Genomic DNA, 27,396 nt, shown 5'->3' with positions numbered 1-27,396 from the left:
GTGAGGGACGAAAGTGCATTACATCATCCCCCTTGCCTCCCAGTAAATCAGGCACTGGGCTGTGCGTATCCATGACCCATTCATGACAGGGATAAAATCCAGATGTTCCAGCCGTACGTGCAGCTGGGTCATTTCCTTTTTTGGCTAAGAACGGGAGGCTCTTAAACCCGACTGAAAGAGGAGCCTGGGGGCCCGTTTGTAAAGAAATGGTTTGCGGTTAATCGCTGGAAACGGCTCTTCAGAAACCATGGGCTTGCAGAGCTCCTGTCAGAGGACAGGCTCCCTCAGGAAACCTCTACAGCCAGAGGCGCCTGCTCATTGTTTGAGGCCTAGCAGAAAAACCAGAGCTCAGGTCCCGACACAACGACAGCAACAGAATCAGAATGGAAAGAATAGTTTTGCCGACCGCCAGAGCTAATGTTTGTAGGATCCTCCAAGCGAGGCAGGCCTGCGAGTGCACAGAGCCAGCACTGAGGTCACAGAGAGACTTGGGGGCTGTGTCTTTTAACCCTGGCTCCCCCTCGTGTAGCAATCTGGAGAGCTGGTAGCACACTCCAGGGGGAAGTGGAGGGGATGCTGGAGCGGCCGGGGGCCAGGCAAAGGCCCAGAGGAAGTCGCAATGGCTGTTAGTAAATGTAAAGGAATCTGTGGAAAAGAGTTTCAGATGTTAGGGGAATAAATGATTCCACAGCAGATAAAAGTGAGTAATGAGCGTACAAGGCGGATGGGAAGGCAGCCAGGAAGGAGACCAAAGTTACTCCAGCTGGGGACTGCAGCAACATCCCCGCACAGGCTCTTTCCAAGAGACCTCAAGAGCTGAAGCTGAGGTCAAATGGAGCGAACACAGGGAAGCACAAGGGGCTTTTCTGTAATGAGGAAACACTTAATTCGGTGTCATAAGAGTCACATGCCAGTGACTCAAATGCCAGTTCCTGCCAGCCCAGGATCCACTGGACTGCTGGGTCCAGAGGAGCTGAACCAGTCCAGGATCTACTAAAGTAACCAGCCCACAGAAGACCTTCCTGGGGTGAGAGTGGTGACCACTAAACTCCTGCCCCCTGGCTTGAAGCCTTCACTTTGCCCCATGTACCCAGGAAGGGTCCAAGCACTTTGTCTGGGTAGTTGAACAACATGCAAAGACTGAAGTTAGAGATGATGGATCTAGGGAGAGGGTCTCCACTGCATCCCCGAAAAGCCGGGAGTGGGGGAAATTGAAACTGGTCTAGGCAGGGATTGTGGTATCATCCTAGAGTTAAAGGCTGGGCAGGCTGCTGTGGGAGGGGGAACCATGGGGCTGCCCCCAGTTCAGGGCTTTGGGAGCAACCCTAGGGAGAGTAAAGAGCTATTTTACCTTTTGAAGACAAGCCTGACCCCACAGCAATGACATTAATTCAACCCCACCCTACTCCCATCCCTGCTTGGAGAAAATACAGCCAGAGAGAGGTGTCATTACAATGGTTTATTATATAAAGCCTCTCAGAAACATACAAGAGACTGGAGGGTAGGACACTTACATAGGAAGCTTCCTTTCTAAAAACCGCTCCAAGCTCTTCAGAAAAGCGCACACACCCAAACTCTGACTTACCCGCATCAAAGCTTTCAAACGAGGGTTTCAGTAAGGATTTGAATACACAGCTAATAACGATTCAACATGCATAACATTCTCTTGGTAAATGAACCCTGCTTGGGGACGGGGCTAGCCCGTTCCTCTAGCGGGTTTGGTTACTGAGTGACAGATAAAGTACAAAAAGGAAAACACAAGGAAGTCATATTCAGAAAAGCATCCCATTACCTGGGCGGAGGGGGGCAGGGCGTGAGCACCCCAAGTGAGACAGGGCTCCATGGGAACTCAAGGCAGCTCCGCAGTTTTGCATAGCTGGGTCTTCAGAGAAGCAAAGCTCTTCCAGCTGGGACACCAGCCTCCCTCTGGGGAGCCAATGTCACACCCCTTTTCAGTTCCTCTCTGTAGGGCCTTACCAGATTAGTGGCCGTGAAAAATGTGTCATGGACCATGAGATGTGGTCTCTTGCGTGTGCGCTTTTACCCGGTACTATACAGCTTTCACAGGGGAGACCAGGGTTTCTCAAGTGGGGGGTCCTGGCCCGAAAGGGAGCTGCAGGGCGGTCACAAGGTTATTTTATGGGGGTCGCGGTATTGCCACCCTTACGTCTGCGCTGCTGCCTTCGGAGCTGGGCAGCGGGAGAGCGGTGGCTGTTGGCCGGGAGCCCAGCTCCGAAGGCAGAGCCCCCTCCTGCAGCAGCATGGAAGTAAGGGTGGCAATACTGCAATCCCCACTACTGTAACCTTGAGACCACCCCTCACGACTTCTTTTCGGATCAAGACCCCTACAATTACAGCACCCGGAAATTTCAGATTTAAATGGCTGAAATCATGAAATTTACGATTTTTAAAATCCTATGACCATGAAATTGACAAAAATGGATTGTGAATTTGGTAGGGCCCTACCTCTCTGGGCATGAGAAGCCCAGACTGGGGGTGAGGGTCAGTGGGCTGAGCCAGGGCCCAACCAGCACCTGACCCGCAAAGTGCTGAGCAACCACGGCTCCCCCTGCAGCCAATGAGCATGACGAGAGCTCAGCACCTGGCGGGAGGGGGGCAAAGGAGGGGCAGAGCCTTTGGCTGCTGTCTGGGGGGCTGGTTCAATTTATCTGCAGCCTTGCCTGTTGTTAATACAAACACAGCCCCCATTCGTCCCCCACTCCCATCCATCTCCCCCTGCAGCACCCAGGGCTGAATTCGGAGCACAGCCTGCAGCCGAGACAACTGTGCACAAACTTCCAGAGGATGAACAACCATATTTGGGGTCAATATATATAGCGTGCGGCCGCGCTCAGTAAGAGACAACAAGCGGCCCTGGTTCTGCAGCAGCCAGTAAGGGGGAAAGTGCAGACAACACCGTCAGCTCTAATAGCTTCCACTGCCTCTGAAATGCCCTTTTCAACTGCTCTGCTAAGCGGCTCTCAGGCAGAAGGAAGAGCGTTTGGCTACCAGTCGGGCAGCACTTGCGCACAGAGCACAAAACTAGCTCTGAAAGCACCTGAGCCGCTTCACAGCACTCTTGGAGTCGGTGTTAAATAAACTAATTCGTGCCGCTCTTGGAAGCTGATGGGGACCCTTCTGCTAGGGGGCAGAGCAGGGGGAGGGGAGATGCTGCAGGGAGGTGAGGGAGCCAGAACCCTCAGCACCTCCTGGAGATTCAGGTTCCTCTGCCATATTTGTGACATCTCCCTGAAGAGTGAGGAGCAAGGGGGGAGAGAGACGTCAGGAAAAGCCATTCCCCGAAGTGGGCCATGTGCTCACTCCAGCACGCTCTGCTCACAGCCAGCCAGGTCCCTGGCCACCCAGAAACACCCCAGGCTGCCACGAGCAGCACAGAGAGCGTTGCAGACTCGCTCAGTGAGACGCCATGCTACCCTCACGCTAGGGGAGCAGGCGGGGCTGCAAACCCACGCTCAGGAAAGCCTGGCTCACAGGACAGGAGCTGCTGCCCATCACTCAGAGCAGAGGGAGCACATGGGGGAAGGGAAGAAAACCAGTAACAAGTAGGAAGGACAAAGCTGTGCGGTCAGCACATGGAGCCGAAGACCCACTGCCCAGCCCCTTTGCTCAGACAGGGGCTCCCGGCTCAGCCAGCGCCCAAGCGCATAGGAAGCAAAGGAAAGAGCAAATAATGAGGGACTTAGAAGCTCCTTTTGTTCGGCTTTTATTTAGCTTCACTCTGCAGAAAGCCTAGGGTGGCTTATTCTAGCCTTCAGGGGAAGGGCACAGGCACCCCGAGCATACGCTGTGGTGAGGGGATCAGCCCTCTCCAGGGCAACAAAAGGCACATCTCCCACCTGCCCAGCACCGACAGCTGCCAGGGTGTCTCGTACGAAGCCCCTGAAGAGCAGATAAAGCCCCTGATGCACGTCCTCTTGCCAGGCTTATAGGTCGCTGCTGCATTCGCGGCAGAGGATCTCGTCGTGGTGCGGGACGAAGCCTTTCCCCACCAGCGAGCTGGCGCAGCGGGCGCAGTTGAAGCAGTTGTGGTGCCAGTGACGATCCTCAAAGGAGATATATTTACCCCCTCCGAAGCCTAGAGAAGGGGGACAGAGCATAGAGTTACCCGGAGCACTCAAGGCAGATTCCTGAAGGGCCTAGGGTCGGCAGACAGCCAGTTAGGGGTCTGTGCACAACACTGAATGACTAAACCTCTTTGGGAAGGACCTGACTGGAGCCAGCCGGCGGAGAGAAGCTGCGTTCTGCCCTTGTCCAGAAGGCAGGATGACGTGCAGGGTTTGTAGGTGCTATTGCAGAGATAGTAACAAGGATACACACTGGTGACCTGGGGCGGGTCAGCAAACCAGCATCGTCTCTCACCACGGAACCAGCGTTCTGACTCGCCGAGTGACTCAGTGGCCGCGTTGGCCTTTCCAGGAGCAGTAAACCCAAGCCACGGAGGGAGGGTCAGTGAAGGAGACCAGGCAGCCTCCTGGTGCAGGTGTATGAAGGGAGAGACCCACTCGCCTCACTTTGACAAGTGTAAAAGGTCCAGTTTCTGGAGCCTCCCAGCCCAGCCCTGGGCTGCAAAACCTCCTCACTTTAGAGTGGTGGAGAACCCTTCCAGGATCCCAAAGAGAGAGGCCAGTCACAGCCATCAGATCCCACCACGTGGAGCATGTCCTGGGAGTTCTGGCAAGTTCTGCAGGAAGGCTGCAGGGTACCAAAACACAGACAGTCCTCCCTGGGTGTGCACAGTACATTCACTGCTCTGACAAGAGCAGGACACACCCAACACTTGAGCTTTGCAAGAACGAAGTGAGAGCAAGAGAACGAGCCACACAAACTCCTCACTGCAGTGTAACTCCTTCCCCATTGCGTGGCCTCTCTCTGTGAGCAGCTGAAACAGGCTGCTGAGGAACAAGTCCAGGAGCAGCCCATCACGTGCCCCAGGGCAACCTTGGCAATAACATTCTCCCATCCTGGGAGGCCTGAAGTTCTGAACAGCCCCTCAGTGAGCCCTGGAGGGCGGCAGTGGGATGCAAGAGCGGCGTGGGCCTTACGCTGGCCTGCTGCAGAGGGGAATTCACCACCACCACGGTCTGCGTTGTGCTCACGGGCCGAGGCACCGTGCCCGCGCACGAGGGACCAGGTGCTGCGCTCCAGGCTCCATGGTTACCTGTGATGGGCTTTGTGCAGGCGTTGCACTTCTTGGCATAGAGGTTCCCAAAGCACTTGACACAGTAGGGGTTGTCCTCCTGGGAGGTGAACTGCTGGCCTGCCAGAGGAACCTTGCAGCCAGTGCAGACAAAGCACTCCTTGTGCCAGGGCTCGTCACGGTAAGTCACTCCTCCCTTGGTCAGCGACTGGGGAAGGGAGAGCACCAGTTACACCCGTATCTCCCCGAGAGCTGCTGCAGGCAGCCCCAGGAGCCCAGAGGGCCTGGCGGTTATAAAGATCTCAGCCTCCAGAGCCCTTGCCATCGGGAGACTGACGGGCTGGAGGCAAGGCTCGCACGCATCCCACGAGCGCACTGCAGTTATAACAGGAGACCCCTTCTCAAGCCAGCCAAGGGAACTCTGCTGGACCCTCGGCAACCCCGGAGCCGCCCAGAGCCACGGCGGGCCTGGCGCTAAGGGGAGCCCTCTGCTGCCTCCAGAGCAGGGTATGAGGCCAACACATCAGGCAGCAGCCAGTCTCCAGACCAGGCACAGAGACATGCCTCAGCTTGGAGATCTCGACAGCACGCAGCAAAGCCTTTTGGAGAGGCCTGGAGAGCAGCATCCCCCGTGATGCGAGCAGGCCACACCCACCCCTTCCTTATTACTGGGTGGGTACTGGCCGCGCGCTGGGTGCCGTCCTGCTGGCCCAGATCCAGGGGAACACTGACACGACCCTTAGGAAGCTGGGTTACACCCCCGGGATCATGGAACAGCACCCCACCTCCTATGCCTGGGACTGCTTTCCGCGGAAACCGCTGGCTGCCCCAGGAGAATCTCATCTAACAGAAGCCAGCCCCTGCGGGGTCACTGAAGGAAGCACTCGGCTGGCAGGCCAGCATTACCTTTTTGCAACGAGTGCAGCGGGGGGCAAACTTGCTCTCATAACAGGGGACGCAATAATAATCCTTCTTGTCCGGGATAAAGGACCGCGACCCAATGGGCTGCTGGCAGCTGCTGCAGATGAAGCAATGCTCATGCCAGGTTTGTCCGCTGTATTCCAGTTTCCGGGACCCTGGAAGTGAAGCAGAGCTGGGCTCAGGGCACCGCTGGGAGGCAGCAGCTGCACCTTCAGACAGGCTCAGCAAGTGACAAACCAACAATGCTCTACGGAGACGGAGCCCTGTGTCCTGAACTTGGCTTGAGCCTGGGAAGCGGGGCCTGGCGCTAGCATTTCGTACCCGTGGACAGATCGCAGGAAAGCTAGCGCCCGGAGGCCCCTTCCTTCCCCACGTCCTAGTACAGTCATGCCACATGGGGCAGTTCTCCCTTCGTACCGAGAGTCACCAGTCGAGCCTCTCAGCACAGGAGAGCTCGAGACGCCAGAGGCCTGGGGGTAACACAGGCAGGCAATGCCCAAGGGGCCTGGCACAGCCCCAGCCCCCCGAAAGGCTGGGTCTCCATCAGCCTTTAGCCAGTGACTTCCTGGACCCCCAGAGACAGGGCAGAGGATGCTCCAGAGCCTCTGGAGCTGCCTCCCCACATTCTCCTCCTCCTCGGCCCTCCCCCACCACAGAGGCCACAGACAAGGGCTGCAGGGGAGACCACAGTTCTGGGTCCCCAATAAGGGCCTCATGTCTGCTCAGCCGAGGGGAGCTGGCACCAGGCCTCTCTGTACAGGTACGGCATGTCCCTGGGCCCTTGCCCAGCACCCCCAGGGCACTGCCCTCGGCTGGGATGACAGGAGGGCAGCTGCTGGCCCAGCAGAGCCTGCCAAGGCCCAGGGGAGGCTCCGTCTCCTGCCAACAACCCCCGCCCCAGAGCCTGTACCTGGCATCACGGTCTTCTCACATGCGACGCACTTGGAGGAGAACTCGCTGCAGTAGCAGTCGTTGCACAGCAGCTCCTCGTCCTGGCAGGTGAAAGGCTCGTCGGCCAGAGAGCGGTCGCAGCGGAAGCACCGGAAACAGTGCTCGTGGTAATGGCGATCCTCGTAGTACAGCTCCTGGGAGAGAGAGCGGGGGTGTCACTCGCCCACGGCAGGTGGGGGGCAGACCCCACTTGGGTGCAGCCCCCAGCCCCTCACTCGCTCATGGGGGGGGGGGGTATGGGGCAGGCCTCACTTGGGTGCAGCCCCCAGCCCCTCACTCGCTCACGGGGGGGGGAAGGTATGGGGCAGGCCCCACTTGGGCACAGCCCCCAGCCCCTCACTCACCCTGCAGTCGTGGCCAATCAGCTCCTTGCACTCCTCGCAGGTGTTAGCGAAATGGGCATCGTAGCAGGGGATGCAGTAGGGACCCATGTCCATCTGGATGTACTTCCGTCCATACAGGGACTCCTTGCAGTTATCGCAGTCGAAACCTTCCGTCATGGTGCCAACTCGAGAGCCTCCCACACCTGTCCGGGGAAACCCCATAGGTTAGGATCTGCTCAGAACCGCAGCGGTGCAAAGGGCTGAGCCTCCCTGTAACTCCCCCGCCACCTCCAGAGGCGAGGGGCAGACACGGGCCACATGCCCAGGCTGCTACCTGTGTCAGGCAGCCTCGCACAGAACGAAGCCTGGCCGTACACAGCCAGCATGGGGCACGAACACTGCTCCTGCTCATGGACAACACGATCTGTGTTTCCAGAAATGGTCCGGTATGGTGTCGAGCGCACCTTCCGCTTGCACGTAAAGCAGAGCCAGCCATCAGAACATGCATACACCAGTCACCAGGCCCCGCATGGAGAGAGCCTGACAGGGAACGAGTGACTGAGCCGGTCGCTGGATGACGCAGGGTCGCGGGCTCCTGGCTGCAATCCTCAGTACAGCATGTAACACCCGAGAAGATTAACAAAAAACGGAAACGATTTTGTGTGTAAAAACGTTTTTGGACTGAAGTGCGTGACCAGTTGGGTGGGTGCGTGCATGAGCCCAACAGAGGGAGAAACAGGCATCCCTCTCACAGACCCAAACACAGCGATTGGCCTCCCGCCCAAAGCCTAGGATGGGGCTGGTTCCTGCACCACATCTTCGAGTGCTTTGCCTGAGCTAGTTTCTAACATCCCAAGCTTTGAAGCTTCCAAATGCTCTAAAGCAGACGAACAGGGGAGCATCGAGCATGAGTCAGGTGCCCAGTCATTTGGCCAGTACAAAGACATTTCTAATCAAAGCCACATCCCCAGGATCCTCCCTGGGAGCATATTTCCAAAGTACAAGCCTTTTACTGCATGTGCATGTTTTCACAAGTGAAAGCACGAAACACATTCTCTGGCTTTGCTTCAGGAGAAGCTGGTTTACGAGAACTGTTACTGGCCCTATTTCTCTCCAAGGTATAGGGTTTGTCTACACCTGGAGTTATTCCAGAATAGCTACAAACTTACACCCAGCCTTAATCCGAATTAATTTTCAAGTGTAGACAAGCCTCATATGGTGTTTATACCAGAGACATTTAGCTGCAGAGAGCCAGGCTTTGCAATCCTCTTTACGAACCCAGGGGATCAGAAGAATTATTACAGGCATTGAGGGATAAATCCCAGAACAGGACAAGGGAACAGTCGCAAGTTCCTCTGCATCTCTTGGTGTTGTCTGCCTAAGCTGTGGGCAGTTGCCTTCCTGATGCTGGGCTGAAGCCCTGCAGGGCTGGGGAAGGTCTGCTCTGGCTTGCACAGCATGAGTCATCAGGGCTATTCATGGGCCTGGGATTAGGCTTCCCAGCTGTTGCCCTGCATGCAGAGAGAGCGCTGCTGCCTGCCTAGCTACGTGACAGACAGATGGGAACAAAGTCCCTTCTCAGACCCGCTCATTAACCAGCTGCATCCCCGCCAGCTCCTGCCTGTTCTTCTGACCCCCTTCCTACCACAGCAGCAGTGGGGTCTCCCGCACATGGCTGAGGGGTGTGGGGAGATTTACACACGGAGCCCTCGCTGAATGCCAGCCTTGCCAGCTTGGGCTGAGTGGCAGCCAGCAGCAGAGCTACTAAGGGAACTGCTCTGCCCATCACCCGTCCACACCCCACACCCCCCGCCCCCCTGCAACTGCATCCTGGGGCAAGTGAGTTTATGGCAGCAGGAATGACTAGCTCCAAGACACCGGCTGTGCAACTCCCCTTTAGTCTCCAATACCTGCTAAAAATACCCGGGCGGCCAGGCCAGGCCCTCAGGTTCACAGTGAGCATCATCAGTGTGTGTCCGGGAGAATGAAACATTTCCTGAGCTGCTCTGACGGGGGCCACCTGGGGAGAACGGCCCCTGCCCCCAAAGGTTTGCTCCACGTGAGGACTCTGAGCCAGGAAGGTTCATGTTTAGAAGTGCTGCAGCCCAGGGACTGCAGAAGATGAAGAAAGCAGCCTGGGCCCCCGGCCTTTGGAGATGGCCCTGCCACTTGTTTCCCAACATACAACGCGAGTCACGCCTGCGTGCTGGGCAACACGTCCAGCCCCCCTTGAGGCGCACAGCACGGACTCATGCTGCCTTGCTGGACTTTGCTTCCCAGGGTGATTTCATCCCTTCACCTGAGAGAAGGGTCTGTTGCTCCCCCCCGTACACCTCAGAGAGAGGCACTCAAAGGGGTGACAACAGGGAACCCCCCCCATACAATACTGTAAAGTCCTCAGAGATGACAGGAGAAAACCAGACTGGTAGGATCTCAGCTCCAGGACAATGTGTTTCTGTGTTGAAGCGTGATTTGCCAAATCAAACTCCGTCTCTCTGCTGCAGCTGAGCCAACATTGTGATCAAAACCAAGAACAGGTCTCTCAAAAAAAAAAATAGTTCCAGGACAGGGACATTTCAGTCTCAAATACTGTCTCTCATTTGGCAGCCTCTCAACTCAGGCTGTTTCCTGCCCAATCCCCTTCTCCCTGAACCACACTGGAGATGGTTGCCAGCGGAGAATGCCACTAAGGGCCTGCCTGCATTACCGATTTTGCACAGGAATAGGTACCCCAGTGCAAACCCCTGGGTAAATGCACTGCACTGGTATAAGGGAGGGCTCAGACAGTGCCACTTGACCCAGTTCAGACCACAGTGCATCTCCACTGGGGGCTGGCATGCACCAGCAAAGCTACACCAGTGCAAAAATCCTTAATGTAGACAAAGCCCCCAGGTGGGACCCGACACCACATTCTTTGCAGGCGCATAGGAAGAGTGCTGGGAAGAGGGAGAGATACAAACTGCACAAGCCCTTTGAAAATGGTACTTGAACAACTAGCTCAAAGTACTGTCCCGATGTGTAATATACACGTAACCCACTGGCAGAGTGTGTCACATCCACCTCCAGCAGCTAGTTTACTAGAGGATAACAGCCTACTACCGGTACCTGTGCTGCAATATTGAAGGCCCCGGGTGCAGATCTTGCTGACTCCCTATGAGGGAGGTTGTTATAAGCATCCCTCTGAACTGCATCCAGTGGCAAGACCCTCGTCCCCATCCATGTCATTGCTGGCTAGCCAATTGCTGTTGCATTTCCTACACCACTTTCCCCCCCCCTTGGCGGTTACTGCTTCCCAGAGTCCATCCGTCCGTCCACCTATGTCTGCCGCACAGCTGTCTTGCTAAAAGGGTGTCAGCTTGGAGCTAAACTCGCTTATTCTCCAGGTTGAACAGACCACAGAGTGCATGGCAGCAGGACAGCGAGCCCAGGACTGTCTGCAGGCACAGACCACTGCCTGGCTGTGTAGGGACACATGCTGCCCGTTCCAGGGAGGGGAGAGCAGCAGATAATGAGCCTGGGAAGTTTGCTCAGGGGTGTGTGTGTGTTAGATAAGCTGTTTTCTCCCTTTGTTCTGGGTCTCACACACAGAGTAGGACAGAGGTGTTAAACACATGAGGATGCCAAAGCAAACACTGGGGCTGCACTAGCCAGGAGAGCCCAAGAGCATGGAGAACAGAAGGATGAAACAAAGAAAAAGGAGCAGGAAGCAGCTCAGCATAAAAAACATAAGATAAAAAATTTTAAAATCATCACTGATCAAGTTTGCAAATGACAAAAAAATTGGGGGAGTGGTAAATAACGAAGAGGGCAGGTCACTGATCCAGAGTGAGCTGGATCGCTTGGTGAGCAGGGCACAAACACTGCTTTAATTTGGCTAAATGTAAATGTGTATGTCTATGAACAGAGAACATCGGCCATCCTTACACTATGCGGGACTCTGTCCTGGGAGCAGGGACTCCGGAAAAGATCCGGGGTGGGGGTGGATAGGCAGCTGCACAAACTCCCAGTGTGACGCTGTGGCCTAAAGGGCTAATGTGAACCTGGGATGCATAAAGAGGGGAATCTCAGGTCGGAGCAGACTGTTATTTGGCACTGGTGCGACGGCTGCTGGAATCCTGTGTCAGTTCTGGTGTCCACAATTCACGAAGGATGTTGATAAACTGGAAAGGATTCAGGATTAGAAAACCTGCCTTATAGTGATAGACGCAAGGCGCTCAATCCATTTAGCTTAAGAGAAGGGCAAGGGATGACTTGATCCCAGTCTCTAAGTATCTACATGGGGAACAAATTTTTGATAACGGGCTATTCAGTCTAGCAGCAGCAGGTCTACCACCATCCAATGCTGGGAGTTGAAGCTAGACAACTTCAGACTGGAAGTCAGGGTACATTTTAAAGTGAGGGTAATTAACCACTGGAACAATTTGCCAAGGGTCACGGTGGATTCTCCGTCACTAACAATTTTAAAATCAAGACTGGATACTTTTCTAAAAGCTCTGCTCTGGGAATGATTTAGGGAAGTTCTCAGGCCTGTGCTATGCAGGTCAGACGAGATTGTCCCTTCTGGCCTTGGACTCTACGAATACGTGAGCACATGCAAGAAACACTCACTGCAATGGGGGGAGGAACTCAGCGCTTTCCAGGCTAGGAGAAAAGATGGATTTGTAAAAACGTTTTTAAAGGGTTTGGTCTAGAGTAGGATTTAGAAGTGTGCTGTAGGCGTGTGCTAAGTAACAGGTTCTGAAAGCCAAGTGTAGCCAGGACAGACTTTAAACATGAGCTCAGCTGGTTAAGGGGAGAGCCTAGTCAAGACAAAGCCACCGAATGTAGCAGAGAACAGGAGCTATGCTCTACGGAGCCAGGGGCTGGCTTAACCCTCCTGCAGGGAGCCCACCTGCGTGCATGTTGCAGAGTGGCCGTGCAGAGTCATTTTCATTGCTTTCAGCCCTATTACATTCCAGAAGGAGAGACTCCCTCTGCCCTCATTAACAGGTTACCAGTGCTGCTCAGACTCAGGGGCAATGTGGTGACAGGATGTGGTCAGTGATAAGTTACCCTCCCCACCCCATCCCATCCCTGCTGCCTGTCATGTATGCACAGCACCTCCACCTCAGATGACTCCAGCCCGCTCCACCCGGGCAACACCAGCTAGTGCCAAGATGGTGGTTATAAATGCATCTGTTGCTATGCTACCGAGAGGCACCCCGCGGGCTGACCACTCCCGTCAGTTGCAGACTGGGACATGCCTCACTACCTTGGATGCTGGCCTCCTGGTTTGGATTTACACCTTTCCTGGGTGTACCGTCACCCCATTACGCCCGGCTACAGCCAGAGAACTGCAGCTGCGGCCTCTGCTTGGCAGGAACGTCTAGTACAGCTGACACACACACATTGAATCTTTTACTACATTAAAAGTAAACAAAAAAAGGAACCTACAGGCTGGTGGCTGCTCCCTGCAGCAGTGCCCCAGGCTCCAGGATTAGCAGAGTCTGCAAACACTGTGGCCCCAAGTGAGACCCATGCAATACACCTGCCACTGAACTAGGAGAACCCAGCTCTCTACAGGTCACACCTGAAATGCACTAGACAAAAGCTAACCACTCAGCACACAGAGACAGCCAAATCAGTCAGGGTTTTAGTCACTTGTGACAATCAAAGTTTATTTTTATTATGAGCTGTGCCTTTCCACCTGGCAAACATTGTCCTCCTCATGGGGACAACTGGCTTTCCTCCCTCCCTTGCACACCAGTACCATGGAGTGCCAAACCAAACACCTTTGGGAACACAGACTCTTGGGTGGCCCCCAGCCTCGCCTTGCAAATAACCTTCCGAAAAACATGGGCCACAAGCATGGCCAGCTTGGAACAGAGCTTGGAACAGGATAGTGTACCAGAAAGGTCAGCAAGCCGCAGATGATGCACAGTAGAGACCACTTTCTAATTAGAGTAACACCCATGTAACACCACCCCAGTGTCACTGTCTGTTGTGACCTGCAGGTGGCTTAGCAACAGTCCCAGAAGATTGCTATGTTCATGCCAGGGTCTATACAGAGGCGAACGGGTGAGCTCACAGGAGAAGGTGCAGCCACTGTTTGGCTTTCTGCAATGTGTAACCAGCCGGATTTTAATCAAACTGTTGAGAACACAATGAACTCCTGCAGCCAGAGATTTCACTTACAAAAGAAAGCCAATAACCTTGTGAAACTCCCCACCGTAGACTGTTATCAGGTCCAGAACCAGCTGCCGTACAGAAGCCATCCTGTAGCAGCCCACGCAGCTATTCCTAGGAACATGTTCATCTTTCCGGGATACAGGAATAGACCTGCCTTTGCTCATGTTTCAGGTTCCATCTATTCTAATCTGCCCCGAGTTACCTGAACCGGGTTTGCGTAATTTACTTCCAAACAAATGAGCAGGAGAGGAAATGCAGCCAGGCAGGGAGGGCGAGCAATTTCCCAAATAAGGATGAGTCTGTGTAGGTGAGACACGGCCCAGGGACGCCAGACCAGCACAGGGAAGAGAAAATAGTTTCCCCCAGTTAGCTTTGCAGAAGCACCACAACCGCTGGGTCTGCGTGCAACTGTCCCTGCCAGCAGATTTCCGCCTCCAGGACGAAGAGCAGCTGCTGCTTGGGGTAAGGAGCAGCTCTGACCCCTCGTGGTGAGGCTGGAAAGATTTTAAATCAATATCACGGTTTCTGCAGCTCCCTTGTGCTAATGCTGCAGCCCACCAAGAGCCCTGACAAAGGCCAAGCAGGATCTCAGGCCAAGGTCGCAGTTCCCAAGAGCACTGTGTTTGGTTCCCTACGGGGCTCATTTGTGCCTCTGCCTCTATCTTCAGAGCCTTCGCTTGGCTTCTAACTTCACCGGCACTTGTTCTGGACACTGTTCCACCGCCCCAGCGCCCTTCAGCTTCTGACTAGGGCCCTGAGGTGGGGTGCTTGCCAGGAACCAGCCCTGCAGGCTGAGCAGGCCTGGAGCAGCGTGCGGGCAGGCTGGGAAATGAGTGGGTTCTTGCCCCATTCCCGAGTCCCCAGGAACAGGGGTGGGCTTGGTGCTGGCGCTGTGGTGGGAACACCCTCCCCAGCCTGGGCTCACCAAGCCCTGCTTTCAGGAGAGCGGAGGGGCAGTCAGCCAGAAAGGCACAGGTAAGGGAATTTCATCAGGATGACTGAGCCAGCCCTGGCTCTCACACAGCGCTGTCAGGGAGCTGCATTACATCAAGACTTTACCCTCCTGCTCCTGGAGCCGCTGAGTCACTTCCTGCCTTTAGATTTCACCTTCAAACCTCCTTGCCAGCCTGTGCCTGACACTCTGAGGAGCGCTTTGCAATTCCGAGCATGAAGGGCAAGTCATGGGGTGGGGGGAAACCTCAGTGCATCATTCCCAGGGATGCACTTCCAGGGGTACTTTGTCCCCACAGGCCCTGGGACTCGCTCTCCCAGCCCCATCCGTGCAAACAGCTGCAGTTAGTCCCGCAAAGACATGGGGAGGGCCTGAGTTTTATTTTGCGTCTTTTGCATTCCCTCAAAGCAGTGGCCAGGTGGCGGCCCGCTGACAGGAGGGAACTGAAGGAGCAGAGTCAGGAAGCTGGCAGCCTGCGAACCCCTCTCCTCTCTCACCTGTGGGGATGCACCAAAGCTAGCAGCAGTGGGAAAGTGCCAGAACATGTTCACCTTACACAAGTGCCATGTGTGCTGGAGCCCACCCAGAGTCCTGTAACGCAGCAGCTGTTCCCACTGAACCTCGCGTGAGTTCAGAGCAGCCTTGCCCAGCGCTGGGCACAGCCGATTTCGATAAGGAAACGCTGTGCCGTTTGAGAACTCTGCGCTGAACAAGCGGCACTCTCGCAGCCCTGGACTTGCTCGGCCGAGCACGCATGGAGATGCCCACGGCTGCGAGCACAGGAAATAGCAGAGATTGTTTGAATCATAGAATCATAGAATATCAGGGTTGGAAGGGACCCCTGAAGGTCATCTAGTCCAACCCCCTGCTCGAAGCAGGACCAATTCCCAGTTAAATCATCCCAGCCAGGGCTTTGTCAAGCCTGACCTTAAAAACTTAAAAACTTTGAATTGTTCACTAAGTCACAGGGGAGCACCCGATTGTCACCAGATTTTAAGGCACACTCGGCAGGTGAACTGAGAATTTCCTCACATTCAGAGTAAGTCTCGGCAAGTGAAAGATACACCTTGCTGTACTAGAGAGACCGTGAAGGGACCAGTGATTTCTGACCCTATATCCCTTAAGCTCCCAAATTCCTGTACCAACGTATATGCCTGGAAATGTCCTAAAAATGGCTCTCAATTCTGAATCCCTTAAAAACTTCAACAGAAAGACACTGCACTGTCCCAAGACTGCAACACTGCTGGGGCTGAACCAACCCTAGGAAAGGGGCAGGCAGCTCTGAGGTCAGCATCTGCACGAACGTCACCGAGCCTGATCATGCTGCACACGCGCCGCTGGCCTCAGGTAGCCCAGGTGTCACCCCAAGCCACGTGATGGTGCATACGGGTTTATACAGCACATTTCTCCATGTACAGCATCAGCTGGTTACAGCAGAAGAGCGCAGGAAGGACACCAGCTAAAGACAGGTGCGTTGAACTCGACAGGATCTCGGTGCAACTTCCTAGATAGGGTGGGGGCAAAGGGCGAGACTGTTATTTGTATTACAAGAGCGCCGAGGGCCAGCCAGAGACCGGGGCTCCATTGTGCTCAGCGCTCTACACAGACCGCGTCTTACAAGGCCTCAAACCAGGCACAGTCGGAATAGACGAGGCAGATGGGGGAAGGATACCATCCCCCTTTGACGGACGGGGAGCTGACGTGTGGAGAGCTGAAGACACTTTCTCAAGGTCTCACAAGGAGTCTGTGGCAAAGCCAAGAACAGAAGCCAGATCTCCCAAGTCCCAACCCAGTGCTCTAGCCCCAAGGCCAGCCGGCCTGCCCCTCTTTAGAGAGTCTTGCACCTTACTGCAAGCGGAAGTTTAGTTTTCTTTTCACACGCCAGATACAAAGTGTGTTTCCCAAAAAACAGGTCACGTTTTTGAAAAATTGAAAAATACCGTTTCTTTTGTTTATCATTTTTACAGTGCAAATATTTGTAATCAAAAATAATATACACTTTGATTTCAATTACAACACAGAATACAATATATATGAAAATGTAGAAAACATCCAAAATATGTAATACATTTCAATTGGTATTCTATTGTTTAACAGTGTGATTAAAACTGCTATTAATCACAATTAAATTTTTTTAGTTAATCACATGAGTTAACTGTGATTAATCAACAGCCCTAACATCAATAAATCCATATGGACTTACACACCTTCGTGCAAGCACCATCAGGATCTGAACAAAGCCATCCCTTCCTGAGGAGAAGGCTGGACTCAAGGCGTAGTTAATAAATGCCCAGTTATTAACATGCATTCAGAACTACAAACTACCTTCCTGTGTTGGTGCACTGACGTGAAAACCACACACAACCAGAGCTTTGCTCAAGAGATTGGCCATTAATCTTGCTTAAAAACAAATACAAAGTTGAGTCAGTTGGGGTAATAAATAAGCACATTTTGTGCATTCAAAGGCAGCTGAGGATTGGAAGTGTTTGAGAAGCTTGGATCTGTCACGAGACCATTTCACTGAAGGAGGAGATCCAGGAGCACAGGAGTGAGATCGACACATTAGAACTCTCCTCCTAACAAAATAACATCCACCTTACCAGACTGCTAAGAAATCCATGGCCCCAGAATTCACCAGAGGAGATTCTGCCTCAAACTCCTCCTTAGATTATTATTTAGGGCAGAGAAGGGCTGGGAGGAGATGAGAGAACCAGAGTCGAGCTGCAGAGCTGCATTTCCTTTACCCGCAATACTGGTCTGCAAGAGAAGTGTCTTGCCTAATGACAGGCTGCACTGAGCAAATTTACTACAAAGGAACGTGTAGGTTACTGAAGAGGCAGCATCTGCAATCGTCGCTGGGGCCCCACAGCCCGAGAGCAGACTACGAAAGAGAGGTGCTTCAGCCAAGTTCTAGGGACAGCAACTGGGACCCTGGTTTGATTGTTTTATCAGAGAGAGGGGTTGGGTCGCAGTTCAGGGAAAAGCCTGTTCGTGTCAATGCTCTAAAGTAGGAAGGCAAGCACCCAAGCACACGATTGCTCTCTGAGCTCCAGCTCCTTTTTCCCATGCACACTAGTCACCCATCTAACAGACGACATTGAGCTTCGGTTTCATTATGGTAACAAGGACATAAAAAATTCCAGTATTCAGGGTACTTCCCCTCTGGCTAGAGGGTTGCACATGCTTCTAGAAAAGGTGAGCTCTGCCTTGCTTTCTCTTCCAAGAAACCCATGGTGAAACTTTGCCTAACTGTCTGAAGTGCCTAAATGATGGGGAAAGCGTCAAAGATCCACCCAGGCCAAGTCAGACAACCTTAGGTTCCCTTCCAGAACAGCTGTCTCCATCCGCAGCTAACCGGCTCCCTCACAGCTACTGCACAGAGCCCTGCCTGGAGGACTCCCCCACCCCCAAATAAATGTTAGTACCATTCATTAAGCCAACCAGGAGAGAAGTTTTTTCATTTCAGAGCCAGATTTCAAGACGATGGAAGAGAACCAGCATAGAATAGGACAAGAAAGGAACAGGGGCCTAAGACTACCAGTTAGATAGTTTGCTGTTAGCTTCTGCAAGGAGCAGTCAAAATGTGACCAGCTTTCATACAACTCCTCCATCAGCTGATTCTAAACATTTCTGCGCCTTACAAACCGTCCCAGGTCCAGCCCTGGCTCTTGAAGCATCTCTGCTGCAATACCAGGAGCAAAATTAAACCCCCACCCACCCTCCCTCTCCAGCGGGGCACACACACTGCTGAGGGCAGGATCCAGGTGGCTTTGGTAACTACGGACGTAACTCACTGCAGCACGGCTGTGAGAAACAGCTGATTTGTACCATGACATTCACCACATCACATTCCCAAGGTCTGCAAGAAGCTTCCAGAGAGACCAAGGTCTCTTCTGTCATGAGAGCTTGGGCATCCTTAACATATCTGGTTCCTGACTGGTCACCTGCTCTAATGCTTATGTAGCGTGTGCCTGGCTGTGTTGGACTGCACTTTAAAATTGGGCGCACACAGCCTCGGGGCTTCCCTCAGCTGGAGAACACAAATGTTCATTTTTACCATAACCCCCCGGTACACAGAGCGAGGAGAACACTTTTCAAGGCACTTGCTCCCATCCCAGGACCCACTGGTGCTGTCCCATGCACATTGCTGGGTATAGCACAATCTTGGCAGCAACACGGTCAGTAGCTAGTTTTCCAAGATACAGTCTCTAAGGAGAGAGGTCAGAGGACGCTTGTGTTCAAGCACACCAGCCTTCCACCCAAACTTTAACCCACCGGCAGGTCTCTGCTGCCATTTGGCTGGTAACTGCAGGTCTCTGGCTCTGTACTAGCTCTTTTCATTGAGGACCCCTTAAAGAGTAAAGGAGGTCTCTGCTGAAAGCATGTATTCCAGCTGCTAGCGTCCCTCATAAGCAAAGGAAATTACAGCTCTGTAACCCCAGTATGCCTGCAGCTTCTAATTCTGGTGAAGTATCAAGTCCTGGGAAGGGAAGTAGGCTCAGGTTACCATCCCAATAAATGGCTTCTTGTGGTCTGAACCAAAATTTAGACCATCTGTTGCCTGAGAGTCACAGCACGTGCCAGCTGCAGAGTTCCTGGCTGCTGCCCTCCTGCAAAAAGGTAACACGCTCCAAGGGCAGGATTGCTCAGCTTTGCAGCAGGTCAGGAAACTACTGAGTGGAGACAGACAGGGGAGCACAGGAAGCAGGGAGCTAATTTCTTTACTTCACTTGTACACTGCCAAAGCAGAGCTGAAATGAGTTTACATCTGCAAGGCTGACACTATCCAGACAGGGAGAGCTGGATGCAGAGTCGTCCGGCATCAATTATGCTTACAGGACAGACCTGAGCTGCTTGAAAAATCAGTCCCCTTTGTGGCAACACTTCTCCTTTGTGCTATTTTTTTAAAATTTAGTCTCAAATATTGAGCATTTTAAACGAGAAATCATCCATGACTCAAGGCAAAAGAGCTTTTGCTATCGAGATTTCTTTTGGAGAAACGCTGCTCAGAGCTATTTCTGAGAAGGAGAAGTGGAAAGCACGTCACTTCTTGCACAACTGCTTTGACGCTGCTGCGGCACCTCTCCAGAGCTGGAGACTTCGGCATCTGTAGCCAGGGGGGTAAAAAAGCTTTTTGCCAACTCGAGAGGCAAAACTACACAAACAGCCACTATGGACACAAATATCCAGATGCCCGCACTTAACAGTAAGGAGTTGGAATTCAAATCTCCGCAGTCCAAATGCTGCATGGCCTCACAGAACGAGAGCTACCTGCCACCACAGCCACGGAAAGCGTTTGTGTCTGGGCAACAAGCAGCATCTAGCACTGACTCTTCATCTCTTTCCGAGATTTTTGGTGCAGGGGCCAAGTTCTCATCTCTCTTTAAAGTGCCCTGCAGAGCTATGAAAACAGAAAAACAGACCCACGTCTGCTGCCTGTTTCCTGCACTACATTCTCACCAACGGTACAGACCTGGTGTTTACTGAGCCGTAAAGGGGTAGTTGTAAAAAGCAGCAAGGGAATTCTGCATGAAACAGATTTACTTTCCAGGACAATGGGATATGTGTAGGGCAGCATTTTAACTAGGAGACACCCAGCTCGCTATGTCCTCAAGGTAAAGGCCAGGAAGGGTTCACACCCTGTGCGGTGAAGAAATGATCTTTTTCTTATTTGTAAAGAAGATGTGCCATGCTCACTCACTGAAAATGACAACAACCTCCTCTGTTCATGGCAAGGCACATGGTGCAACAGCCAGGGGAGAACAGCCACAGAGCAAGGCACTTTGGTTACAGTTAAAAAGTTTCCAAGTTTATTTGTTTGCTCACATGTTTGTAGGATCAGGGCCTCCAGTTCAACAACAAGGGGAGTAATGGAGATCCCAGCATGCTAATAACCAGCCCTCTGCTCTCCCCATCAAACAGAGAACACGCTAGCTGAATAGGGTATTTGTGGCAAGCCATCCACAATAACAATAACTCAGCCAGGCCAATACTCTAACTGTAGCAGAAAGTTACGTCGGCTTGTTGAATGCAATGGATCAGATTAAAACTCAACACAATCCCAACAGCCACAATGACCTAAGGAGCAACGGACAGACTGACTCTCCCAGTGACTCATACTGGAATCTGTTACAGCAGGTGCTGTGAGCAAAACCGCTCACCAGTAAATCTCCACTTCACTAGCAAAACATTTAAGTGCTTGCCCAGAAACAAAGCAGCCCCATCAGAAACCAGAGGGTGACATCAACACAGCGTTTCCTACCCCGGTTCAGGTTTCATTACATGGGGCTGAAGATTGGACTCTTGTTAAAGTTCCTCTAAAAGTCTCCACATTAGACAAAGTCCCTGGCTCTGGTTTTGTTGGCGATACTTAAATTTCTGAACCCCTTTCATCTCTCACTAGCACACGGAGACAAGAGGGAGAGAGCAAACAAGAAGGGTTCCCTAATCTAAAAGGAATTGCTAACAAAAATCATCAAGCTAACCTAATGAGCCTCATCCTATTGAAGTCAATGGCAAAACTCCCACTAACATCAATGGGGCCGGATCAGGCCCTATATTACTTAAACAGAAGGCACTACCTGGGGCCTGGTTCTTAAGAGGGGTATGCAGAGCCAGAGACTCTTGTCCAGAACCAGAGCTCTGCATCCCCTTCCAAAACTCACTTTCACATGTTGAAGATCTGAAGCCACAATGGTCCTGTTCACTTTAGTTGCATCACTGCCGGCGGCAGCATGGTCAAGTCAAGTCTATTCTCTTCAATAGATTGAGCCACATTTGGGATTTCCCACATGTGGTCCAGGGCCTCTCAGCTGCTCAGAGTGATGTGCATGATGTGTCCATTCAAGCTCAGTGCTCACCTCTCAGTGGCTTACAGGACGGGTTTGTGTAGGGCTGGAAAATACACACACAGCGTAGCTTCTCTTGGTCAGAGTTCCTTGCAATGTACTGTATACCCAAGACTAATTACACCTCTTGAGTGAGTGCACAGTTATTCTGCATACTCCAGAACTCTCTGAATTGGGGACCAAGGCGTACATTGAGTTAATGTCAGCCACTGAACTATACCCAGGTTAAATTGATGGACTTTAGAAAAAGTATACTACAAATGTGAAGATCTTCGAAGCCCTTGGTGCACTGTAGTTCTATAAAACTGAATAATCTGCTATTGTGGCATGCAGGAATGTAACAGTGCTGCTCTCTACTCCTCCAGGACCAAGCATCAGGCCATAGGTGAGTGGCCAAAACCTGTTGCCCACCTCCAGAGAAGGCTGAGTTGAGGAGCGTTTCCTCTACTAGAAAAGTACGTACCTCCCTGCTGATACAGACACAGGGCACTTCAAGAATGTAAGTGCAAGGGGGCTCAGCTTCCACATGTAACCAGACCTTAAATCTCTCCACCCTTTATAATATTACTGCTTGCACCGCGGTGCTATCCGAATGTTTCACAAACACGGACACACTTATCCTCACTGCACTCCTGTGAGGTCAGGGAGCATTTTGTCTCCATTTCACAGACTGTGAAACAGAAGTACGGAGGGATTTAGTAACCTAGCGAGTCAGTGGCAAAGCTAGGAATTGAACCCAGATCTGAGTCCCAGTCCAATGCTGTAACCATAAGGCCATCATCCTTCCTGTTCCAGAAATACACAATATAGTCCGGCCTGCTGGAATTATTTAAGCATAGATCACAAGAAATGCTTATAAGACTATTTTCTCCTTTGCTAAAGCCCCCTATGTATATATGCTACAGATCTAAACCCAGAGTCTCTCTACTACAGGCAACCCTTGTCACAAAGAGAAATAGAATATAAAAGAGAGAGGAACGTACATGTATAGAACTAAGTTACTGTGGGCCACAGGTCTTTCATATGTGACCACATGTGACCGTGTCTTCTCCAGCTTCTTCTGTTAAAGTTAGGGCTTTGAAAGTAGGCTAAGCCAAACAGAAACAAGGTTCTCTTGTTCTTGAATAACAAATGTCCACACATGTAGTTATTCAGGAACAGCTATTGCACTATAAATTCACACCCTACCTTAACCGATAACTTTCACGTGCAGACAAGCTTTTAGTTTCAGCACCATGCCACTCCCCTACCTCTTACTCTACCAAGGGATTGCAGAACATGTGTAAAGAACAGCACAATGGGTTATGGGAGAACTGCAAACCTGAGAGGGGGATTTCTTGGCTTTAGTGAGTTGAAGTTTGCCTAACTCAGGAGTCTTTCTGCACTTCAGTGTAACTTCTTTTGTTTCATTAGAATAGAATGAAACTCTCTCTAACTCGGAAGTTACACTCCTCCCTCACTGCTGCCCGTGCAGAATGTATGGAAAGGGCATGCTCCACGGCCAGTGGCTGCACCGCAGCAGAACCCACTTCACTTGCAATGTACCCAGGAGAGGGAAATCCACATTGTGAGCGTGGGTCCTGCAGAACTGAGGCTGCTTTAAAGTTATCGGAATCTCACTCACTTTCACCCACCCACCCGTACCCACCCCACATGGGTAAAATACTTTTATGTGAATAAACTGCCAATTGTTTTTACCATTTGCATTTTGTATTTAAAACATCTCCCAGAGACCTCAGGAGCCAGTGCTGAGCCTGGAAGGGATTTTTATGGCCACATTTTAAACCCACAGAAAGTAGGGGTCTAGAATGGAAACAGTTCTTTACAGCTAAAACACTGATCCTGGGCTCTGCCCTGAACAGCTGGGCCTAGTTCACAAGTTAAGTAAATTACTATTCCTAAAACCCACTCTGAGTTTCAAAGGGGCTCACAGGAGATGCTGACTAGTCACTGTTCTCCCCAGATGACAAGCTATGAGCCATTTTAGTTACGGGATTTCCTAGGGAACACTGGAAGCTTGGGTAAATAAACTCTCAAAATACCAAAGCCATATTTACATTTCACTGTCAAATGATAAATATCTAATCACGGGTGCAATATTTTAGGGATATTTGTTTTTCTATGCACTCAACTATTTGGTCACATCTGTAGCAGCTGGAAGAATTCATTTGGCCTGCTAGGAAACCCAGATCACGTGTTCAATTTGCATCCAAAGAACTAATGCTGCTTTGTCCAGTCCTACGAGGGTATCAAGTGAAGAATGCTTATGCAACTTTCTCAACAGGAGCGGTAAGCTACCAATATAACTGTATGTAAATAGACCTATGATCTGTTAGCAAGGAGAGTTCTGTATTTAGAAAAATGCTGCTTCTGCAAACCAGTATTGACCAAAATGTCATTTCATATCCTTTACAAAAACATGGGGGGAAATCCGCTTGCAGATAAGGAAAGCAATTCATACTGAATTTTTCTTCTCTCTCTTTTCCCCTCAGAACTCCCTGTCCAGAGAACACTCCTGAGACCGACCCTAAAAGGTCACTAAAACAGCAAAGCTCCTCCTTCAGAACTGGGGATTCGATCTGGGTGCTAAAGCATTACAACATGGAAGGCTCCACATACTTCCACAGCTCCTGTCCCTGAGGCTTAAAGGCTGCTTACATATCCTTTACCCACCTTTTTAACAAAGGCAGAGTGACCAACTTTCTGGGAAGCGAATGCCAGCAAGTGGGGCAGTCTGGGTTATAGATCAGAGATGAACCTGGCATAGTTTCCACAGGACACTCTTCTTCTGGGCTTCAGGTTTCAAAGGGTTACCTGGTGGTATGGCTGTCTTTGCTGAGAAAGCCTGAGATTTCAGTGAGGCTTCAGCAGAGTGCATAACAGTCTCCAATGTTTGCTCAGCTAACCAGTGAAACCCCTGCAGCTCTCCAATGTCTTGAAGATTATGGTTTAGAAGAGAGAATGCTCAGCTAGGGGAATGTTCTGCAGCCATGACCAAGCTGTGGTTAAAACTGATCCCAATGATTTCTATTCAGCCCAGAAACCTCAGACAGTTTCCATTTTCTCAATAACAAAGCATTTTTGTGGGGTGAGGTAACAGGCCTGCAGCTGCCAGGTCTAATTCTCCACTAGGATTTCTTAAGAGTGTGGCCGAATGAGCACTGGCCAGCTGAGCCAGAGGCAGTACAAAAAGCAGCCAGCCTTTACGGCTGAGAAATGAAGGGACAAAGCTGTTGCAGGAGAGATTTGGAGAGAAGCCTTTTTGGGAGGATCACGCAGATTCTCTGTGGAGCTTGTTTTAAGCCACTTTTACAAAGAGCTCCTAGCAGCGTGTAGGACAGAGGTGGGGAAACTACGGCCCACCGACCACATCCGGCCCGCGGGACCCTCCTGCCCAGCCCCTGAGCCCCTGGTCCGGGAGGCTCGCCTCCGGCCCCCTCCCCTGCTGTTCCCCCTCCCCCACAGCCTCAGCTCTCTGTGCCGCCAGCCAATGCTTTGGGCAGCTGCAGACCCGCGGCCTGTCCTGGTGCAGCCGCACCGCCAGCCACAGGTGCTCCAGGCAGGGCGGTAAGGAGGCAGGGAGCGGGGGTGAGGTGTGGGGGGGAGTTGGATAGAGGGGCAGGGGAGTTCGGGGTGGTGGTCAGGGGGCGGGGGTGTGGATAGGGGTTGGGGCAGTCAAAGGGTGGGGAACAGGGGGGTTGAATGGGGGCAGGGGTCCCAGAGGGGCAGTCAGGAAGGAGAGGAGGGGTTGGATGGGGCGGCGAGGGGCAGTTAGGGGCGGGGGATCCAGGGGCGATCAGGGGACAGAAAGCAGGGGGTGGATGAGGCAGGGGTCCCGGAGGGGCTGTCAGGGGGTGAGAAACACGGGGGGGAGGTCTGATGGGGGCGAGGGCCGGGCCATGCCTGGCTGTTTGGGGAGGCATAGCCTCCCCTAACCGGCCCTCCATACAATTTCAGAAACCCGATGCAGCCCTCAGGCCAAAAAGTTTGCCCGCCCCTGGTGTAGGAGGAGAGTTCTCCAGCCGAGGAAAGACTGGGACTCCAGGATACAAAGGGACAGAACATGAGAGACAGAGTTGGGGGAAGAGAAATACACCAGTAGATTCTGTACATTCAGTAATTCAGAATCCAGCATGAGAGGCAGTTCAGTGCCCTGTCCACTGGAGCACAGAACTGCACGTACACAAGCGTGAGCAGAAGAGAACGTCGCTACTCAGGACGAAGAGCACCATCGCTTGGAGAGCGCTCTGGAATTGTGACGCCTCATCGCAACATTCATGCTGCAGACCCAACCCATCCAACCACCTCCGAAGCCTCAAAAGCTTTGCCTTTAAAAAGCCTTCTTAAGTCTTGCCCATGAGGCCTGCTGTGCACACACCAGGACCACGTGGCCAGAAAGCTCTGCACACAAAGGGTGAACATCTCAGGGACTGACAGCTCTAGCTAGATTTCCCCCTGCTCCAAGGCACCCTTCAAACAGACTAACAGGAGAGTTCAGATAAACAAGCTGAGGCCTAGTCCCCAGTCCAGGTCTTTGTGGAAGTGAAGGAAGTTCCACACAGACAGAAGCAATGAGACTATTTGTATCTAGATCCCAAATCACATTCCTTGGGGGCTGTAATGCCGAAAACACCCATGTGGAGAGGGGAAGTAAGAATCACAGGCAGAAGCCAGGGAGCCACCTATGAAGCTCTCTGCTCTTTGGAGCTGCCCTTTATCCTAAGGATGTCCAACTCAGAGGGAGCTTTGGTCTACTCCAGAGGTTCATCAGCCACTGGGAACTTGGAGGGACCTGCAGCTCAGGGGATCTGCACTGCTCAGCTTGCGGTGTCCTGGGCCCATGCTCACCAACGTAGTTCCAAAGAGCTAGATTGTTCGGTGCAGTAGTGGTTTGGTCCCTATTTTCATGGGGATCGTCTCATGGACGCTACGCGTAGGGTGACCAGTTGTCCCGATTTTATAGGGACAGTCCCAATATTTGGGGCTTTTTCTTATATAGGTGCCAATTACGCCCCACCCCTGTCCCGATTTTTCACACTTGCTATCTGGTCACTCCAACTCCACTCCCCCAGCTACACACTCAGCAGCAACTGTTCAGATTATTACAGGGGGTCCCCAGGCCCAAACACACAAAACAAATACTCATTCCAAACCTATCACTGCACATTTTGCCTAATCTAGACCCAGGTGCCTGGAAGAGGCTCTCAGGAGTTTCAACAAGGTGAATGCAGCCGCTGTTCATTTCTCTGGAAAGCGGGTAAAGCAGACTCTCCCTAGTTTCAGGCTGTAGGGCACCCTCAGAGGAGTCTGAAATTCTCTGGCCTAAAACATTATGTTCAACGTTAATTTAATCACGTGCCTGGGTGAGTCCAAGTCTCCTCTTGCCATGAGGTCAGCCTTTACCTGCCACATCACAAGTTCCATTAGCCTGCATGACTTAAGAGATAATATTGCAACACAAACACAAGTAAGCAAACCAGCTGGATGGTCCTCAGTTAGTAACACCAGAGACTGGGGATTTCTCCTCTGGCTGCTTGGAGTACTGACCTGAGAAGGTCAAAGGAAAGGTGTTGTGCTCAAGCTTTGTTCTAAGGGAACTACTACTTCCTGTCCCCAGAGAGAGTGGTATAGATACAACGGGGGCAAGGTGGTGCTGGCTTGGAGCGGGTGTGGGAGATGCAGGAGGGGTGGCCCGGGGAGTCATCACATGCCCCCCAGAACCTTTAAATTGTGCCCCTGCACTATTAAAAGTTACATGTCACCTCTGATTTAGGTGGAAATATTTTCAGTCTAACACATGAGGTTTCTGCATCTAAGGGGACAACAGCAAAGGTTTCTAACCAAACCCCCGTGCCAGAGCCATTCAGCATGACTGAAGTGCAATTGCTGCCCCCAAACCGGGTCCCCACAACACCCCATACTCTCACATACGAGAAGGAAACTCAAGTGCATATGGGTTTCTCCAGTAAGCACTATAATGTCTACACTACTCTCATCTGCTCCCCCACCACAGGGCCTTGCAGCCAGCAGCTCAACAACAGCAAAGCATTTTAACCAAAGAGTTACTGGGACTAT

The 27,396-nt window shown here is 52.1% G+C and overlaps 1 protein-coding gene across 1 annotated transcript in view; it reads right to left on the bottom strand.

Annotated features, from left to right (window-relative positions):
- Nucleotides 1-3,708: 3,708 nt before the first annotated feature.
- FHL3 (four and a half LIM domains 3) overlaps nt 3,709-27,396 on the bottom strand; it is a 34,888-nt gene continuing 11,200 nt past the window's right edge. Inside the window, exons 2-6 of the mRNA XM_077838004.1 lie at nt 7,375-7,556; nt 6,990-7,164; nt 6,065-6,234; nt 5,180-5,366; nt 3,709-4,096 (exon numbers count right to left, since the gene is read on the bottom strand). Of these exons, the coding sequence (XP_077694130.1) occupies nt 3,945-4,096; nt 5,180-5,366; nt 6,065-6,234; nt 6,990-7,164; nt 7,375-7,530 (840 nt within the window). The 5' untranslated portion in view covers nt 7,531-7,556 and the 3' untranslated portion in view covers nt 3,709-3,944. The remainder of the gene's footprint in view (nt 4,097-5,179; nt 5,367-6,064; nt 6,235-6,989; nt 7,165-7,374; nt 7,557-27,396) is intronic.

This window comes from Eretmochelys imbricata, chromosome 19 (genome assembly GCF_965152235.1).
Source record: "Eretmochelys imbricata isolate rEreImb1 chromosome 19, rEreImb1.hap1, whole genome shotgun sequence".
NCBI lineage: Eukaryota > Metazoa > Chordata > Testudines > Cheloniidae > Eretmochelys > Eretmochelys imbricata.
The sequence above is the reverse complement of the archived record's forward strand: the minus strand, read 5'-3'. Positions and strand labels throughout refer to the sequence as shown.